Source organism: Phoenix dactylifera, chromosome 8, assembly GCF_051530095.1.
Source record: "Phoenix dactylifera cultivar Ajwa chromosome 8, Ajwa_hap1_PhDact_Kaust_v1.1, whole genome shotgun sequence".
NCBI lineage: Eukaryota > Viridiplantae > Streptophyta > Magnoliopsida > Arecales > Arecaceae > Phoenix > Phoenix dactylifera.
Window position 1 is genome coordinate 602,908 of NC_143197.1, and position 20,515 is coordinate 623,422.

Below are 20,515 nucleotides of genomic sequence, written 5' to 3' on the forward strand. Positions count from 1 at the left end.
ATGCTTGGCCCAAAGTAACTAGAGTAAACCATGGGCGACGAGCCCAAGATCCAAGTGTCGCAGCACGCACGCTCTTGGCTAATTAACGATACTATACTACATGAAATGTGCCATCCAGGAAAAACACTTTGCCCAACCTGACGTGCTAAGACATGAATGAAAATTATAAGATCTATAATGCATGCTTTAAATATTCATTAACACATTTTAAATTTTTTTTAAGTGTTAAAGTTGGTCGAGAAAGCTGGTGGGCAAGAAATAATTCATTTTACACAGTTTTCGAGGAAGATCTTCAATTCAAGAAAAAAAAGGAAAAGAAAAGGATGTTAATAGGCTTTCAACAAGTCCCTCAATAGTTTCAAAAGACGCATGCCATGCAATTCTGAACAAAAACTCTGCGAGACTCAGTCATCATCCATGTAAATTGTTTCTTGCTTAAAAAGGCCACCAAACACGTTCCTCACCTCTGGTTTTTTTTCGGGGCCATCTGGCTGCTTAGGTTTTGGTTTCTGTGCTGGTTGCTTTATGACTGCCTTCTGTGGGGGCAGATTTCGAGCCTTGGCCTGGCCTCTGATGGTGGCAATTTGTGTTTTTGGTTTGTCCTCAGTCTTCTGAGAAACTGCAGTCGCTACTTGCGAACTCAGTTTCCCCCACGAGAAGTCTGCACCAAATCCCTTCGCCCTACTCAAGAGTTCGTCCAGTGAAGTCCCTGCTGCCTCTGCTCTCTCTCGAGCTTTTTCGGCGACGCTAGCAGCCTGAGCTTCTTTCTCTGACAATTTCTTCATCTCTTCTTCAACCTTCTTAGCAGCCTCTGCTGCTTCACGAGCTTTCTCTGAGGCTATTATGGCTTCCTCCTCTGCCTTCGCCTTTGCCAGAGCTTCTGCATACGCTTTTCTTCTTCCATCTTCAGGAATGGCGCTGAAAACAGGGAAAGTTGGCTTGGCTTAAAAATGCTTGAAGCTACATATATAAAGCTTTATGTTCAAGACTAGTCAATGGGAGGAAACGAACACAATGATCCGATATTAGCCATTTCATAAATATAAGAGGAGAAGCGAAACTTCATATTTTTTAAAATTAGAATTGTTTACCATACTGTGCCATTGAGAAACTATGTTGCATACGATTAATAGATAACACTAACTGTAAAAGCATTTTATCACGTGCCTGTAGCTCCTGGACAGGGCATCTGTTTCCTAAACAGAGAGGCATAGGTTCGATCCTTACCTTTAACATCGATTATAAGCAACCATCCCTAAGGTTGAAATCTATGAATTCAAATTCCGTAAGGCAGATATACTGATCTGGCAGAGAATTAAAGAGTAAAGCATCACACTGAAGAAAGCATGAGATTTTATTCCCTGAAGGCTATTCTTTATGCAGTAGTCCTACCTTGGTTATCTTCAATTTGTCTCATTATTTGTATCTTTGTGTCCTTCATGGGAGCTTTATCTCTTGTAATTATGGGTGGAAAACAAGCTCGAAGATGAACCAAGTTAGGCCTAGCTCAAGCTCGGCTTGTTCATGATACAGCCAAGCTCGATGCTCACCAACAACTTGTTTACAAGATCTAGTTAAAAGATCCAATAAGAGTTTCAAATCATTTGATGCTTGTATTTATGTAGTTTGAAGTAATAATTTCTATTATATTTAAAATTTTATACATGGATATTGATTTTTAATAAATAATTATAAAAATAATTATTGATAAAATTAATAAATTTAGAATAGGAGTCGTGACCAAGTTGTATAAGATTGCTCGTGCCACTGTCAGTAGAAACCTGACAGTTCAAATGAGAAGTTCTTTCAAGATGTAGATTTTCTTGGTGTTTGGAGACATTCGAATTATTATGATTTTCTGGGTGACTATGATTTGGCGGTGCAAGGAGCACAGGTTTGCATAAATTCCTAACCAATACTAAGGCTTATTAAAAAAAGAAAAAAAGAAAAATGCGAGAGAAGTAGCCAATCACCTGAAAAGATCAACTATTGGCTTTGAGGTTGAAGATGGGTTGGTAGAGACTTCAACAACCTGAAAGTAACAACAGAAAAGCTCAAATCTCCTGCATGAGTTTGAGTAGCACTTCTTTAAAGGGCAGTCAGCTACTAACTTGCTTTCAGGTGGATTGCTGGCCATCTTAGGTACCCAAGATAGCATCGGTACTAAGAACTGTGCATTCTCAAAGTTGCTCTAAAACATCATGTCCTTGGTAATGTAGCTTGTTGGTTTAGCAGAATAGAAACAGCAGATATATGTGTTCTTTCGAATGATTTACACAAGATCACTGAATGTTAAAGGAAATAAGTTTTCGGGAGTAAGTCAGTCAGTATTTAGTTGCATTAGGTAGTTTAATTATAAATGGGTTGAGTATCATGATGCTTTCCAGTCTTGTACATGATTGGTACAGAATTATCCTCCATTTAACAAAAATTTAGTCTGTAAGCCTACCATCAGGTATTTTATGACAAAATCAGCCAGCATCTCTCTCTTTTATTTTCCTCCAAATGAGAAAAGATTATGCATATTATATGTATACATGCAGAAAAAGCATGAAGTCGGTATTCAAAGGAGATCCACTCTCAACGGCGATTGAAGGAGAAAACTGGGTACAGAGTTAAGGGGGGTAGCCAAGGCTCCATAACGATCAACAATAACCTTTGCAGGAGTGAGAAGAAATGACAGGACTGAGAAGCAAGGCAACAGAACCAAACAAGGTTATGACTCCGATGAGACCCATCGTCCGTTTTAATCCTTATCTCCCATATTTGTAAGAAGACACCAGCTTGCCTAAAAATTGAAGAGGAATGTGATGGTAAAAGTTGAGCACCAAACGATCTTTTCTTCAGAAACAAAAAATGCAGCTAGTTTGAAGTGTTAAGCCACCCGATGGACCAGAATCTGATAAATGCCATTTTAGGAAAGCGTAGCCAGAAGTAAATTCCGGGTAATTAAAAATAGATGGCCTAGATATATAGCAGAGCAGCCGTACGCCATCCCGATTCTGTAATGATAAATGTGTCGCAGAGCTGCATACCTTATTCTCTGCGATCGAAGTATTGGAGAAAACGTCGGCGACGAGGGTAGCAATCTGCGATCTCGCCACCTGAAACACGCACAGACCACCAGTGACTGTGAGGAAGAACGCAACTACGTGAAGCAATCGATCATACTAGGTCGGGATCGGGTCGGCACCCTGGAATTGGTCGGTGCTCCCGCGCTGGTCCCTTCCTTGGAGACGACCAAGGCATGGGAGCTCTCCGCGGCGTAGTCCTCGGTCAGGCAGGTCTTGATGAGGGTGTAGCTCACGTCCGTCTCCGCCACCTTGGAGAGGAACTCTCCCAGCGTCAGCTGCTGGGACCGAGCGAAGAGGTTGGAGAAGAAGGACGTGATCCCGTCCAGGACGTCGTAGGTGGACGGCCCTGATATCCCGGTCGCCGAGTCGTAGACCACGGCCACGTGGCCCACACCGGCCACCTGGGCGGCGCGGACGACCTGGAGGGCGTCGTTGGTGGTGACCTCCGCGGAGGGCCCCTTCTCGGCGGGGCCGATGGTCACCACCACCTTGGTGGCGGGGCCGATGGCCTTGGCGATGGGCTCCGGCTCCTCGAACGTCGACTCCACCGCGTTGAGCCGCTTCGACTCCTCCGGCGCGATGACCTGCCAAGACATCGGGCGGTTCTAGTGATACCAATTTCTTCTACATCATTCTCACGCGCGTGGACACCACATATTATCGACCCTCGCTCCAATCCAAGAAATCCGGGAAGGTGTCGTTATCAGATGGGCTCACCTTGTAGGTAGCAGCGATGCGGGCGAGGTCTTGGGCGGAGGGGAGGTCGGGGACGCCGGCCCGGACGGCGAAGCCTTGACGGAGGAGAGTCTGGACGATGCGGACGCCCGCTTGTCCCGTGGCACCCGCAACGAACACCGTTCGCGGATCCTTTCGCCTCGGGCTGAGAAAGAGAGACGTGGATGGAGAGCTCACCACCGGGATGACGGACTTGGCGTCTCCAAGCTTGCCGAAATCGATGAAGAAACGGTTGGGCTTTGCAGATCCCTGCTCGGCCTGGGTCTCGTCTTCGGATGCGCCCTTCTTCCGCTTTCCGAACCCAAACAGGTTCTGCCTAGCATATATAACGGACGCTGCCTTCGGAGCCACCTTGGATTCGGTTTTGGCACCGAGACCAGAGGATAGGCGGAAGGAGCTGGAGGTGAAGGAGCTGGAGGTCAGGGCCGGAGCCATGAAGGAGAGGGAGAGCGTAGTGTATGCAACAGCCTCCTCCCGCCACACAGGTGAGGCGAGCTGGGCCGAGCCTTGGGGAAGGTTGAGTTGCTGACATCCGCATATTTGGATGGGATGGAAGATAGTAGTCCTATAAAATGATGCCGCGTGCCAACAATCTATCTGCAACAGGATTTTTGACACCAGACAATTGAGCAGTCCCCCAGCCCCACCATGGGGGTCAGCCCTTGGCTAGATTTCATGGGTAAGAGACCCCGTGACCCCGAGAGAATAGAAGATCCAACCCAGAAGGGGAATGCAGAGCATATGTGCCTGCAAAAAGTTTGAAAGAACAATCAGGTTGATTAATGAACGTTCGAATGATGATGTCTTAGCACCATTCCATCCGCGTAACAATCAAGACAGCGCTTTTGGCCCAGAATTGCGGTTCGTTTGTTATTGCCGGCGCCAATCTTTTGAAGGTTTTGGCTTACAGGAAAAGAGGACAGAGAATGCGGTGGACTGAATAGCGGAGAGAGGTCAATCTGTGGCGGTGGAGCGGCCAGGACACGGCAACCAGTTACTACAATACTGCTACAAACAATTAAACATATATCGTATTTAGATTATCTATTTAATCATCCACACCAAATGAGTCTTTCCACTTAATTCGCATGTTTCCACTCATACTTTTCCAGTTTTTCTTTTGCAAAGTAATTCTCCATTAGTTATCATAAACCCAACGCAAAATCTAGCAGGACGGCAACTCTAGCACCAGATTGAACTGCTACAACCACCGCGCAACGGTACCATCTATCCCAAAAGCACGATCCACCTATATCCAACCATAAAATCAGTCTATCAGTCATCATCTACCAAGATTATCCAGTATATGGATACAGAATAATGAAAATTCATCATATTAGGTTGTTAATGGTCAGGAAATATGATTCTCACAACTTTTTTTCAAACAACTTGTATTCTATATACAGCATTTTGGATCTATCAAAATGTTTAGCGTGCTGAGACAAATATATACGCTTACGAGGAAGCACATCATGACAATTGCCGCACACAAGTTCACACTTTGTATAACCCAATCATGACAATTCACACAAACATAAAAAAAAAAAATCCACGAACTAGGACAAAAGACCGAACAAAAGATGAAAAATTGCATACCACAATAAAGATGCAATGCTACAATGTAGACATAATTCAAGTTACAGAAGTTCAGCCATACATTCTACCGTATCTACCAGCAGCAATAGGAAAACCATGAAAAGGCAATAATGCATAAGATCCTTGTCTAGGAGTCCGTCACCCTATAAAGTGGTGTATCGGTCTACTATAATGTAGGCATAAAAAGTCAGTTGTTCAGCTACATATTCTGCCGTATCTAACAACAGCAATAGGAAAACTATGAGAAGGCAATAATACAAGAGGGCATTCTCTTGGAGTGCATCACTGTGTACTAGTCCATCCTGAGCCCATTTAATTTAGTGCAACTCTCTTATTCTGTTTCCAGCAAATTAAGAACAAGCAATATTCGCATCTATTGTCCCATTCCCCATTTACAAGTCAAATCCAACCTGATCTAATATGGACCAACACTAAATTAAGCATCAAGCAATGAAATTGACAATGCAAAGTTCAGACTTGGTGGTTGTTTTGTTGAAGGAATGTTAGATCGAAGTCTCTTTTCATTGTTTCAATCACTTGATGGTAGCCAAAACTAACATACAAACGGATGATCAGCAAATCCAGAGCTGGAACTGAATAAACCAATGATTGAGAGAACCCAGCATGGAAAAAGAGGATTAAATAAACATGGTTAAAACTATTTATAAGTTCAATTTTTGATACCTTATTTGCTTAAATCATTTATTAATCACGTAAATTAATTTTAGCTTTTTCCAACTTTTGTTTAAACAATAATCTCATATATGATATAGTAACACTAAAAAAAATAATTAGTTTTGAGTCTATGGTATCTTCCAAGTATTCGCTGTAATGATTTGCAATATATTTCAAATGTCTGTGCACAAATATTCTCACTGGAAGAACAAAGTTCTGTCAAGTGAATAACTTTCAATGAATAAAAAATCGAAATTAAAATAAATAACTTTGTTACACTCTATATTTTCCATCACTCATCTGATACTGATTAAAATTGCAAAGGTGTTTCACACCTAGGAATCTGCATGATGGCATTAAGCTGATTTTTGCGTGCATGAAGCATATGAAGCTGATCCGGCAACTCCATATGCCAAGAGGAGAATAGTGAAAAAACATAAATATAGGCGAGCAAATTCAACATCAATGGGCAAATATGCACGTGATGAGTGGAAGTAATTAGGTTAACAACATAGTAATCTAAATCTTGGGGTCAGCTAATGACTATTAGTGCCCAGAACATCCACTTGTTGCAGACAACGTCACAACACACTGTTACGCCACGAACATCACATGATGCTGACAACGTGGATGACGAACATAACTGAAACATATTGGTAGCTCCTATAAGTGGAAAGGGAAAGCAGTGTTGGCTAAGATCAGTTCATGAAATTGTGGCTCAAACCATGAATTTTGGTAAAATCCAGTATCGTGTTTTTCTTCTTTTTAATGACCCTAGATGGAATAAGAAAGTTATAAAAAATGCTCAGGATAAATTGGAGTATTTCAATGATTCTGACAAGCTGCCACCATGATAACAATCAAGCTTTCAGATGTGTCAATAAAAGAGGAACAATTTGCCATCTTCCCCTAGTAACAAGCTTACTATTTTCAGGAGCTATTCTAAGCATTTTATATATTTTAATAATTTAGCAATATATAGACACCATGCGTTACCAAGTCCACCATGCCAACATCCTACAACTTGGGGATTCATGCTGAGTGCTGGCCAGGCTTTCTCTTTTCCAAGATGAACAGAAGACTCCAATATACAATTAACTACTTGATTTGCAGGATACATGGGAAAACCAAAGCAGACAAGACTTATGAGCATATAAATATCACAAAAATTCAATACAACATGCTGACAGTAGAAAATAAAGTATGCAGCATAATCAGAAGGAAAATAGTACAAGAATTAATCAAATTTAGAACTTCGCCACATGTTGAGCTATAATTGTGCAATTGCAATAGTTACTCAAACTGCAGAAACCAGTAAGAATCATTTGTTTTTCAAAAATCAAAACAAGAAGATTAATTACGAAGTAAATGGCCTTGTCAGAAAAATAGCTCAACAATATTGGCTTCGAACATGCAGTTTCTATGCATGATAAAGATGATTAAAAATTCAGCCATTCAAACAATTTCTCCGTATTGAACCTAAGATTATAGGTATACACATTCATATAGGTCACTGCATTCGCAAGAAAAGGAAAAGTGCCACCATAAATAGACACAGTGTGTTTGGTCATGAAACTGTATATAATATAATTGATGGGCCAACAAGAGCTCTATAATTACTTTCCCAACATTAGGCAGTAATTTCAAGTCAACAGCTCAGAATCACTATCTTAGCATGACTATAATAGAAAGATAAATCATATCAAGAATTAATACGATGAAATGCATAATAATTATGCTCAAGTAAGTTTCTTTCCCCAAAATCTTACTTGCAATAACTGGATGTAGAGCAAGATTTTACATGTACTAGCTGTCAAGTTGCAACGGTATCAATTTTGAAACATATAAAACATAACATATATTCTTACAGCACATGTACATACACTGGAACGACTTCCATAAAGGGAATTATCAGCTTGGCATGACTATGAAGCTATGATGTGATGGAAGCTTATAGCACCCCGATGCATATTTACGAAGTCCACAAAACGAGTCCAGCTGCCAATCATCCAGAGGTTAAACCAAAAAAAAAACAATGTAACTAATCACATTAATTACATTAAGCATAGCTTTTATCATAATTGCTAAATCTTTCTGTGGAAAACTATAAAGCATGTGCGACTTTCACCTGATTTGAGGTTCTAAAGGTTGTTCTGCACATTGCCAGCTCTACCAAGTCTTACTTGAAAATATTCTCATCTATCAGTCAATCACAAAACTGTTTTAGTTTCAACCTCAACTACAGGAAATAGCCAGCAACTTAAATCTTGGAGATTTAATATCTGCTAATGTTGTTTCCTTCATCAATGTCAACATTCTAAGTCTTAACTTGAAAAAAAAATTACATAAATGATGGTTCCTGTGATACCTTGTAAGAGTTTTCAACTGGAAATGTACTAAACTTGCACTACAATGATCACCATATGAAATCCTAGGAAGAGTACCAATTACTGGATATTAGCTACAAACAAACAAACAGTCGGCTCTTTTTCCAAGTAATTAGAACTCCTACAAGACAATAAAATCATCCAAACAAAGTTAGGGCAAACATTACCAGAAAATCTAGCAGCTAAGTCTGAACTAGGATGCCACAAAATACAGCTCAGGAATCCTCATTTATCCACTTCAGCTGCCAGAATAAACACAGGTTCCATCAAACAGTCTGCTATATGAAAGGATATGCTCACACCTTATGGTGAATATCTCATTCTACAGAACATATGAATGCATGGTAAAAAGCAAAAGTCAGATATTCTAATTTAATGACTGATAGCCTTCTTTGCTCTGAGAGATTCTAGGGCCTTTTCTCGCAGCTCGATCTCAAGCTTCTTCTGCTCCGACTCTGTTTCTTCTATGTCACCTAGATGAGGATGCTTTCCTATGGCACCATCATCATTTGATCCATCAGCATCATTATAAATTTTCTCCAAATCTGAAGGGGGAGTAACAGTATCCACAGACTTCACTTTATGCTTGCCTGCACGACGTTCTAACTTTCTGCGATGCCTCTCTTCACGCCTGCGACGCCTCTCCTCCTTGCGTAGCCTTTTCTCATCTTTCCTTCTTCTCTTGGCCTCCTTCTTGTCATCTATCTGAAAATCAGACTCAGAACTGTCGTCCAAATCTCTTTTATGCTTATCAGACCTTTTGCGCCTTCGCTTTTCCATCTCCTGGTATCTATGGGCACCAATTTCTTCAGAATCAGAATCATGGGTATCGAACTGGTTGCTCTGGTCCACCTTTTTCTTGAACTTTTTATCAGATTCTGTTTCATAACGTGATTCCCTATACTCATCACTTTTTGAACGTGATTGTTTTGCAGCTTTAACTGCATAACCATCACCATAGATGCTCTTCACTGTGTGCTCATTGGATACCCTTTCCTCTGAAGATGCATCTCTCACATGTTTCTTAGCCAAACGCTGTCTATCATAGAAGTTATCTGGTGGATAGCTTTCATCTACTATTCTTCCAGGACCATATTCTATTTGTTCTGGTGATTGTAATACTAGCCGTTTATGCCTTTCAGGAAGATCTTCTTCACTGCCAAACAAAATGTCAAAATCATTACTAGATGTTTGTTCATACATATCCTACAGTTCACAAGAGTACTAGATAACACAACTTCAGCGAAAATAAGTTGGATGCATAGACCTCTCAATTATCAAAGGGATCAGCGCAATGCATCCAATATAGAGTAGGTGATGTATCAAATACAGACCAAAAGGATCTTATTGCTGCCCTGTATGAAAGTGGACATTTTCAAGATGGATGCAGTTTCTGAAAATGTATGTGACGAATGAAGTATGATAAGACTAAATTAAGGAGAAAAGACTCCCTATCAGTAAAGTTGCAGGGAGCCCCAACTGTTTCCACATGAACCCACTTTTTCCATTATAACTGCTGAATTATATCACATTAGTAGTGGGAAAACTTCTGAGAGAGCTTGAATTCAAGCAGGCAGCTACGATTGAAGAGCTTGCTTAGGTGGCAGCAACAAAGGCACTCTCCAATAGCTTCTCCAATGCAAGCTTCCCAAAAAAAAAATTGCCTAATATCATGTGAACTACATACGAGAAGTATGTTTCACAGCCATGTGTACATTAAATGTTATTCAGACCCTTTAATTAATCCCCACATACCCGCACCCAACACTTAGAATTGGGTATTGGTATAACACCTGTGTCTGCAAGAAAAAAAAAGTTTCTAATAGAATAGAGGGATCTCCTTAGACACATAGCAACACCTGATACTTGTACAAAAGTCCCTGTAATATTGTCTACAACTAGCAGATGCTGCAAAACCTGTTTACTCTGAACCTTGTAGATTCCTGCAAGTTAAAGGACCATACTACAAAAGCACCTATTAGCTGCTCCTAACCAAGCAATAGATGCACATTTCGTGCATTGATGTTTCCTTATTTTCATATAGATTTCATTAAGTACTAGTTAGTTGCTGGAATAGACTGCATAACAAGAGACCTGAGAAACTCAACCAACAACTTATAGACATCAACCAGAACAGGTTGATCAATACACATTCATAATAGGAACTTCAAGTCAACTATATAGTTTCGCTTTACTGACCCTTACTTCTCCATTCAAGATGTCAATAAACGTCAAAAATGAAACAAAAATGAATGTCTAGACTTCTGGAAGTACACCATTGTTGGTACAAGACATGACGAGCTCTCAAAATGTGTAATACTTATTTCTCTAACAAAAACAAATGCTGCAAATATGTTATTTTACCTTGAATCAATCTCCCAACAGCCTGTTCCATGATAAAAAAAAAAATGAAAATGCATTTGTGCATGCACATATCAGAATGCAATAGTAAGGAGGAGGAAAGCAGAACAGAATGGATGGGCAAACTGCCACCATTAATAAACAAAAAATGAAATGGGTAAACAAGTGAGAAGAGAGATGGAGGAGGCAAAGAGGTTGTGATCACCTATTTTCCTCATGTTCCTTCTTTCTGATTTCCAAGTTACGAGCTTGACCTTGGGCAGCTGGAGAGTAGTCATCAGCCAATCTTCCAGAAGAATACTCTTGTGGACTGAAGTCCTTGGCGTGGGAATCCTTTTGCTGCACATTAGCAGGTGAATCTCTTCTTTTCTTGCACGAGGAATCAGACCTATGATAAGCATCCTCCCTAAAAATTAGAATATCCATGCAAACTGTAATAAATATGAGAATTATTGAACTTGAAAAATTTGAAAGTTGAGCAAGAGATGGTAAAAATAAGTTTGACCTGCCATAACTGGGTTGTTCTCTTTCTCTATTTGTTTCTGGACTGTCACGACGAGGCATCTGTCTTCTAGTTTGTTTAACAGGACTCTCCGAAGGGCTACAATATCTTTAAAGAAAAACAAAATATAACTTAATCAGTAGAGGAAAGGAGAAGAAGCACTAGATATTCACACCACATGAATTATTAGAGACACAGACCTAATTCCTCTTGGGGCTATTCTTCGCAAACGGGATGGTGACTCTGACTGATTTGGAGATTCTTCAGATGTTACACCATGCTCCCTATCATGAATGTCATTTTGATTTCTTGAATCACGTTTGGGAGACCTTGAAGAAATTGGAAGTCGGCGTGATTCTGAAACCTTGCGTCCTGAGACAGGGCGTTCAGTCGCTGCCCTATCCACGGTATGATGAACAGGTAACTTTTTTTCACGAGACCTATAGAGATTGGGAGATGTGTGATAAGAGTAAGTGTATTACAAAGATTTGCATGTCTTCCTCTCAACAAAATACCAGAAGGAAGATGAACTGAATGACAGAGATGCAAATAAGAACTACCTCTGAGATGTGTATCCATCACGATAATATTTGGAATCAATGCCCTCAATACGGTTATCAATCTCCTTGCTCGAACTCTGAGATGGATATGACGGACTCCGGCTCCTATATGGACTGCGCCTCCTGCACAAATACTACCACGTCAGATGCAAGTACATTAGCACAGCTAATCCAAACAAAGCAGTAAACAATATGCATCAGAACCTCTTTCTTTGCCGTGGAGATGTTTCATAATCCCTGACACGACTTCTTGGTGAACACAGAGGTGACCTTCTTCGGTGCTTTGGAGACCTAGGTGGGGGCGATCTTCTCCTTAAAGGAGATGGGGATCTGCGCCTTGCTGGTGACAAAGACTTGCGTCGGATAGGGGACCTATAACGAGAGGGAGAAGGTGATCTCCTGCGGACTTGAACTGGAGACCTACGACGCAAGGGAGGAGATCTGCGCCATGCATATGATGGAGATCTTCTTCGTGCATAAGGAGATCTCCGCCGGACAGGAGAGGGAGATCGGTGCCTGGAGAGTGAAACTGATCTTCGCCTAGTATGAGGTGATCTTTGTCTTAAAGGTGATCGAGCGTACCGTGGTGAATGCCTGCGGCGAGGAGAAATGGACCGTCGAGGTGGAGATCTGTATCGCCTCTCAGAAGATATAGACCGTTTGGATGGTGAGCGATGCCGCCTCTTAGGAGAAATTGAATACCTTTGAGACTGAGACGAACCAGATACGCTCCTTGATTTACGTCCTTCCCTGATAGAAGGAGCCATTTGTCAATTACGCTTAAACAAAACAATCAATGCAATAATAAATTATAAAGTACATAAAAGATAAAAGCTTACTAAGCTAATATTAAATCATCAACAAACGACATCATAAAATAATTCTCATTTCAAAAACTTTATTCTTTTGCAGAACAGAACCAATAATCATAGTTATGAAGAACACTTCCCAGAACATGAATTGACAAATTTCACGAAGTATGTACCATACTCTGAAGAGGATTTTTTTGGTAATTTTGGTCCATTTTCATGGCTGGCCACCAAGAAATTGATTAGGCATGTTTCACATTGTGGCCATCATACCAAAATATCTCATATTGCAAAGTCATGATATGCAATAGATGCTAGAACTACTCAAATATCTGCCATTGTCATGTTCAAATAATTTTAAAGGTCATCTTACTACAGAATAGGTTGCTAAAATCACAAACAATATGAAGAAAGCATGAAACTGATAGGAAAAAAGGAAGGAACTTTGAGTAGCTCCAAGATTTTGAAAACGATTTGCTGAATGATCCACTTGGAGAAGGTGTCCGCCTAGAGGGAAAATTAAAGTAACATGTTAACGCTATCAGCTATCGGTAATAATAGCCATAATAAGATAAGCATAATATTAAAAATCAAACCGAAGAAAGGTATTAATGGAGAGTGGGAAATGATCATTTGAAAATGGAGATAAAGAGTGCCTAAAGAAAAAGGGATAATTTAGTTTGTGAAAAAAACTAGCCCATGCAACAAACAAATGCATAACGAGCACTTCAGCTGCCTTCATATTATTTATTAATGAGAGGCATACGTAATCAGAAAGCCAACCGATTTATGCCCCAACTCAGAACCAACAAATACTAAACCGATCTTTACCTCAGAGAAAAATTGGTAAAAAGCATAAGCTACAATAAATAGTGGAAAATGCTTACATGCTGAAAAAGATTTACTAGATATACTTAAGTAGGCAACAACATAATGGCTCCACCACACTTAATACATCAAGTAAAACATGCCAAACAGTTCAATCATCAATGGTACTTCATGACAAAATGACAAAGCACTCCACATAAACAAGATAATAACAATTCTCAAAATAAAAGTGAAAAAAAGAGAGTATGAAACATCTTCTGTGCACAATTCATCAGCATGCAAGAGAGAGAGATGCATACACATAGCGTACAGCCACAGTCATTCCAGCAAAGAGCAATTGCTACAGATGCAATCTGCAGTACTTTCTTGCAAGTGGAATTAAAGAAAATATAATGGCATAAAAATAAGTCAGGAGAAAAAAGTTTCTAGAAGCACATCAAGTCAATGTGTATACGGAGCAACTTGTTTCGAATTTAGAAGCTATCCTAAACCTCCAAAGCAAACAAATGAATTATCCTTTTATATTGTAGGAAATTAAAATTCCTGCATGTAAAAAACCTGACACAAATTTCCAAGCACTAGTTATCATCCATGCCACATAGGACAAAATACAACCTTCTTTTATTTCCCAACTTTCATTATTCCACATGAAGTGGAAACAGGACAGATGGACGGAGGGGATCGTGAACTACGGAAGCAAAAGAGAGAATACAATTCAACTTTTTGTTCATTTTGAGAAGTGATTCTCAGTTAACACTATCGCCTTGGAACTTAGTAAAAGAGTAAATGGGACAAAGAAGCCATTTAGTTAACAAGATTTAAACATAAACCATAAAAAATCAATCTAATCCAAATATATCAACAAATAAATGGAAAGTTTAACGATAACAATGTCAATCAGCTAACATCATATCCTATGACAAACAAGAATCTAGTTTGCCTTTAATAGATGGCAAATTTTGGGAATCTAATGAATGATAGGAGAACCGAAAAATATAACAAATATATGCAGATGTTTCTGCTTTTCACCACAATCAGAAGATGTCATTCAGCATATCTTCTATTGTAAGTTCTGATATTTAGTGACTAATCATGAATTTAGAACCCTTTGCTCTATGTCTCCGTCTACGCATGCCTAGAAGCCCTATCATCCTCAATAAATAGAGTGATCAACCAGATTATATGCACAAAATCTTTTAATCTTTCTCCCTCTCGAAAGGAAACTGTCCAGTCATCTTTTTCTATTTTAAAATTATTTTCCCTTCTCCTATGATTTGGGAGCATATTATTTCCTTTTCTATCAATCAGGAAAGCGTTTTAATTAAATCTTACTTCCTGTTTTCTGATCTTCTTTCATTATTTCTTTTCTGCTCTTTGTTTCTTAACCATTCCCCGACTATCTATGATCATGTACACTAAGAAGTAAGAACCGAGATGAAAGCTATTTGTTCTATATAGCAAGCTCGCTAGCCAAAAATATTCTCGGTCCTCCTATTATCCCTCTTTAGCAATGTTTTTCTGCTACTATCTACCTGCCCTCCTCAATTCTCCACCTTCCTGCCAAAATTTTAAATCTGGATATCTCGATTATCTCAGTGGGTTCCTGATACCAATATAATCAAGACATCAGGTTACTTCTCCACCGCAATCGAGGGTGGAAATAATTTAGAAAAGTTAAAATTTCCATTATCAAGGATGATGTCTGGCGACCGAAATATCGGGAAATCAGCAAAATTTCAGCCAAGACATGAGAAAAAGAATTAACTTCCTTCTAAGAAGACTAACTCCGCTTCTGTTCCCCTCCCCTTCCTCCAAGCCAGTCCCCACCACCACCATCCATGGATAGCTCATCTTCCTTTCTCATAAGACCATCCAAACTCACCTCACCTTGAAGAACCACCTCTTCCTTTGATTTCCTCCTTTTGTTCCCTTCTCCATTGAGCCCTTCTCCTACTTTGACACCATCCATGCTGTGAACCCACCCACCTTTCTTCTTCGCACCTCCCCATCATCTACCTATCTCCTCCCAAAAAAAAGGAGAGAAAAGAAACTGAAACAATCCATTTTCATCTTCATCACCACACCATGAACCAGATCTGGCCATCAACGGTTTTAGACTCCAACAGTCATGGCCATGTCTAGCAGTCCCAACCTTCTGTCCTCAGGATCTGACCAGAGCAATACCTGAAGCGCTGAACATGAAGTTGTCTTTGATTTTATCATTAACCCATAACGCATTAATAAATGCAATTAAAATATCTTAGACAATACAACCCACCATTTTAACCAATGTTTCAGGAGATATCAGTTCATATCATCAGGTACATTTGGGTTGATTTTTGAAACATCTCGTATCAGCCGACCGATACAAACCAAGATCTTGGCCAAAATAAACGCATTGCCCTCAGCCTAGATAATAATAGCAATAAGAATGACTGGAAGGGTAATATGTTGGAAAAAGAGGTGGGGGCAGAAAAAGGAAATTTGGCGGCTGGGCGGAGGGGGATAATCTAAAAACAGCTGTAAGTTGTTGCATAGATTACTCAATGCTTCAGTATGATGTCTGGCCATATCTACAAAAAACATAGAACTTACATGCTTAAATGTTGAGCACTTGCAAGGGTAAAATTAATGATCAAAATCTTTATAAACCTTAGGAGGAAAAAGAAGTTTATATGACTACATTAAGATCAGCTGATGCATGCAAGGTTTTGAAGAATTTTAACCTAAACAACTGTAACTGTGATCAGATTGCTCCTTGAACATGACATGAACTGCTGTCTTGTATTAACGATAAGAGGGGAGGGGGGATGAAAGAAGGCATGTGGCTGCTTACTGGCTTTTTGATCTTGAATCGTGCCCAGTGTCCACTTCTCTATCATCCTCAGGGTGAACACTAAAAGCCATTCGCGGTGATCGCTTTGAAACTGAACCCAAAACCGCAGTAGAAGACCTCGACTTGTCAGCTGCCCCGTCCTACAGTAGTTTGAGGTAAAGAAGGATATGAACCCAAATAATCGGAGAAGGTAGCTGAATGGCATAGAGACAAACCCAAGTCAAACAAAAAGATTCCTCAATTAAACAACAAGAATACTTGCTCAGACAAGTTAAGTTACCATCCTCCTCTGTTTCTCTTGTTCTAACTCTCTTCCCTCTTTCTCTTTTCTCTGTTGAATTTCCTGAGCAATTCTATCAGTCTCCGCCTACAAAACATCAAAGAGTTAGATAGTTCAGGACACAAAAGCACAACAGAAACAACAACTCGATGCTAAGAATTTAGAGAAACCTTTCTTTTATCTGTTTCCTCTTTCTTGGCATCCAAAAACTGCTGAGGAACCCCGCTGGCATTATTCTGAGCACTAAGCAGTAGACCCCAGAGCTCCTTCATGAACTTCCCAGTATTTTTCTCCATAAACCCAGTAAGCTGGATCTGCATCTGCTTCCCGTCCACCTCCTGTTTGATATAATTTGATTACAGTTAATCATAATTCTCGATGAATGTGCATGAAACAGTGATGGTACAAACCTTGCCATCCAGAAGACCATAAACAAAGTTAATGAGGACTTCGTCTTCGAATCCAAGGAGCTCAGTCACCCTCGTTGCGATCCATGGCCTTATCACATCCATCTGTACCTTCGTCATATCCACCTACGCATCGAGCATAAAATAACAAAAAATCAGTTCCAGACAAATAAAACGGAAAAAAGGGGCTCTTTTCACGACTTCGATCTCCTACCAAACCATAAAAGCTCTAGTTTGATCTGATGGTCTGTTGCCCGCCTTTCCCTTAAAAAATTTAAGAAAAAAAAAACTAGTTTGTACTGAAAATTCTAGAATTTACAGGGAACAACGTACGGTGCTGGCAGGAATTTCCAAATCATCCTATTCTGCCAAAACCCTAAAGTCCTCATGGAAGATACCGTCAAGTAGATACTAGATAACGGACGAACGCTAAAGGAAATCAAAAGATCAAAATCAGTTTGTGGAATCGACGCACTAACCACGTGATCGAGCTCCGGTGCGAATTTTTGTGACTTCAAAAGCTTCGCTTGCTTGTTGGAGAAGCGAGCGTCCTGATCCGCCGAGGTTCCCTGAAATCGATGCCAAGAAAACCGTTAAAACCCTAACCCATCGCTAGATTGCAAGACATTCGAACTAAGGCGGCGAAGGAGATCGAAGGATAGACAGGATAAGGGAGAGGATTCCGCTCACCCGGAAGAATCCACCCGACATCTTCTAGGGTTTTGCGAAGAACCGGAACGGCTTCGGCACGAGGAAGGCGAAGGGAAGTCACGCCCACGCGCCTCGGATTCTTCCGCTGCAAGGGTTTCTTGCGGAAGCCTATCCAGGGGGTCCAGGACAGCGTTGAGGGGGCGATCGCTTATTTATATTTCTCCGTACGAAAAGGCCCTGACTGGAAGTCCAAAATTACGAAAATGGTACCGTCAAGGTCCAATCCGTGTCTTCCCGCTGGGGCTAGGGCTCTGGTATTGCGGTTTACGAGCAGGCCTGCTTGGGCCTCGCTGTCCGGGGTTCGGGCTACCCATCGCCTTGTACAGGCCGAAGGATAAGCCTATTCAGCCCATAGCCTCAATCCAACTAAATTACATTTTTGTAAAGCATATCAACAGCATGGTAACTGGTAAGATGTCCATTCCAATAATCTATTTTTTCAGACCAAAAAAAAAAAAAAAAATTCCAATATGACATTCAGATGTGTCAAACATAATGTTCCTTTTTTTTTCTATTTTGATGCAGAGGAGGCAAAGTGGTAGCAAGTTGGACTTGCATGTCTTGTTTGTAATTAGCATGGAGTGCTGGGCCATCCAAAGGATATTGCAAAGGTAAAAGGTCCATCCATCGCTGCTAGGTTGATCCAGATGAGGATAAGTTCTGACTAACTAGAAGGCATGAAACTATAGTAACTTATGTATCGATGATTGTAAGACAAAAAAAAATAGTGGAAGGCAGCATAGTAGCAAATTGGACTTGCATGTCTTGTTTGTAATTAGCAATCTACTGGATGCTGCAAAGGCTGATATGTCCATATGTTGATGCCAGGGGGCAATACAATTAAAGTTCTCACTACCCAGAAATCAAGAAATTATAATACTTATGTAATTATGATTGTAAGGGAAAAAAAAAGGCTAAGTTGTAGATTTATATTTATGGATTAGTAAAGTAGGTATGATATTTACCAAGGTAGATATTTCCTTTCTAGAGTGCTTAACACTGTTATGTTTGATCAACATTTCTGTACTAAATTTTTCGTTAAAGATGAAGGATACTTAGTTTTGCAATTATTCATTATAGATTTACTGAAATCTGATATGTGCAATATGTGTAAGAGTGTGTTAGCTTGGAAACTTGAATCTACTGCATGAATGAAAGAAAAATAAATAAGGTGGTGTCTCGAGTTTTGCATGATTTGTGATCGCAGAGGAGGCTCTAGAGTTAGATGTTAGTTGTAAAGCTAGGCCCAGAGGCTTTCCTATTATATATGTGGACTATGTTATTTTTCGAATAATCCAATGTAACTTCTATCTATTGCAATGGACGCAATTGCAAGGTGTTGCCTGATACAGTTGATATAACTCATTGCTTTAGATTTAGATGTGATAGTTACGAGTGTCGATGCATGATATGAAAATTTGTCATGAGCAGCATTCCATAAGTCATATAACATCACACAATGAAGGAACTACATCGAGAGGATTCGTTATCTATTTCCTACAATGTATTATAATCAAGATACTTGTTGATCCTATTAAGAACCCATTTGTTCTCTTGCATTTAGCCCTAAGATATATATGTCTACATCACATGCCAGTGCTTTAGAGGTTGTCAAAAGTGGAGAAGAAGGTGAAGAGATGGGAAGGGACGGAGAGAGAGAGAGAGAGAGATACCAAACGTAACCTCATCAGTAAGTTGTCACCATAATCTTATGGCATCAGGGACAGATAGTGGAGGCTTGTTTTAAAAAAATAAGAACTCTTATATTTAGATAGTAAATTCTACTGTTTTGTTTAAGATTCCTATGACTCATCTGGAATTTTATATATATATATATATATATATATATATATATATATATATATATATATATATATATATATATATATATATATATATATATATATATATATGAATAATAAAAGTTGTGTATCGAGCTACGTGATATATTCTTTACCGGAGGAGCCTTAGATCGAGAGGCCAATCATAAGAAGCTAGCCCCAAGCCTTTCATATTATATAAATGGGCTATGTTTTTTGTGAACAATCTGATATAATTTGTCTATATGCAATTAAAATGATCCATATATACCCTTTTTCTTAGGAAAAAATGTATTGAGAAGATTTGCATGGTAGCAACCAAAACTATGATTGGCAACGTACATCTTTATTCTTGGTAATAAATGCTTGAGGTTGGACCCCCTCTATATATATATATATATATATATATATATATGTAAGTAAATGTAAAAAGAGTTGGACTTGGTTATACTCGAGTTAATTTTCAATCATAACTACATTGAACAATGAGAGTTCTATATATGTGATCTAATATCTTAAAACTGCTTACATATCAAAAATCATATAATTTGGAGATCTTTAACTTATGCATCAAATAGTAATATATAAAATATTATTTAGACTATCCAATTTTTTGTCTACTTCATACATAGGCTACAAGTCTCCAAATCATATATTTTTGGTATATAAGCAATTTAAAATTAGTAGGTCACATCCAATGGCTCGAATAATCAATGTGAGATGTGCACCATCCAATCTAGATTTGACCTTATCTAAATGGAGATTCACTGGAGTGTAACTAAGTCAAGCGCTCTCTCTCTATATACATATATACATACATACATATGTACATACGTACATACATACATACATATTTAAAAATAATATAATAAAAAATGAAATTGAAAATGCTATGAAAGGTATGTCCTCTGAAAAGTTACATAGTCCGGATGGA

General features: G+C 39.4%; 2 protein-coding genes across 3 annotated transcripts; both read right to left on the reverse strand.

Annotated features, from left to right (window-relative positions):
- Positions 1–276: 276 nt before the first annotated feature.
- PTAC16 (plastid transcriptionally active 16) lies at positions 277–8,774 on the reverse strand. The gene is made up of 9 exons (XM_026807924.4): positions 8,635–8,774; positions 8,449–8,511; positions 8,209–8,279; positions 7,964–8,078; positions 3,792–5,058; positions 3,194–3,658; positions 3,036–3,104; positions 1,974–2,032; positions 277–918 (listed from the first exon to the last, which is right to left on the reverse strand). Exons 5-9 carry the CDS (start codon positions 4,242–4,244, stop codon positions 405–407), a joined length of 1,560 nt encoding a protein of 519 aa, XP_026663725.3. The 5' UTR covers positions 4,245–5,058; positions 7,964–8,078; positions 8,209–8,279; positions 8,449–8,511; positions 8,635–8,774; the 3' UTR covers positions 277–404.
- A 1,877-nt stretch (positions 8,775–10,651) lies between these two features.
- LOC103715678 (uncharacterized) lies at positions 10,652–17,892 on the reverse strand. Of its 2 annotated transcripts, XM_088702228.2 has the most exons (12): positions 17,741–17,892; positions 17,530–17,619; positions 17,054–17,176; positions 16,814–16,981; positions 16,644–16,730; positions 16,364–16,503; positions 12,095–12,640; positions 11,891–12,013; positions 11,531–11,770; positions 11,334–11,438; positions 11,034–11,234; positions 10,652–10,853 (listed from the first exon to the last, which is right to left on the reverse strand). In XM_088702228.2, exons 1-12 carry the CDS (start codon positions 17,759–17,761, stop codon positions 10,838–10,840), a joined length of 1,860 nt encoding a protein of 619 aa, XP_088558354.2. In that variant the 5' UTR covers positions 17,762–17,892; the 3' UTR covers positions 10,652–10,837. The 2 variants fall into 2 exon arrangements, with proteins under 2 accessions (XP_088558354.2, XP_088558355.2); XM_088702229.2 differs by lacking the exon at positions 10,652–10,853 and having other exon boundaries at positions 11,034–11,259.
- Between the last annotated feature and the right edge of the window lie 2,623 nt (positions 17,893–20,515).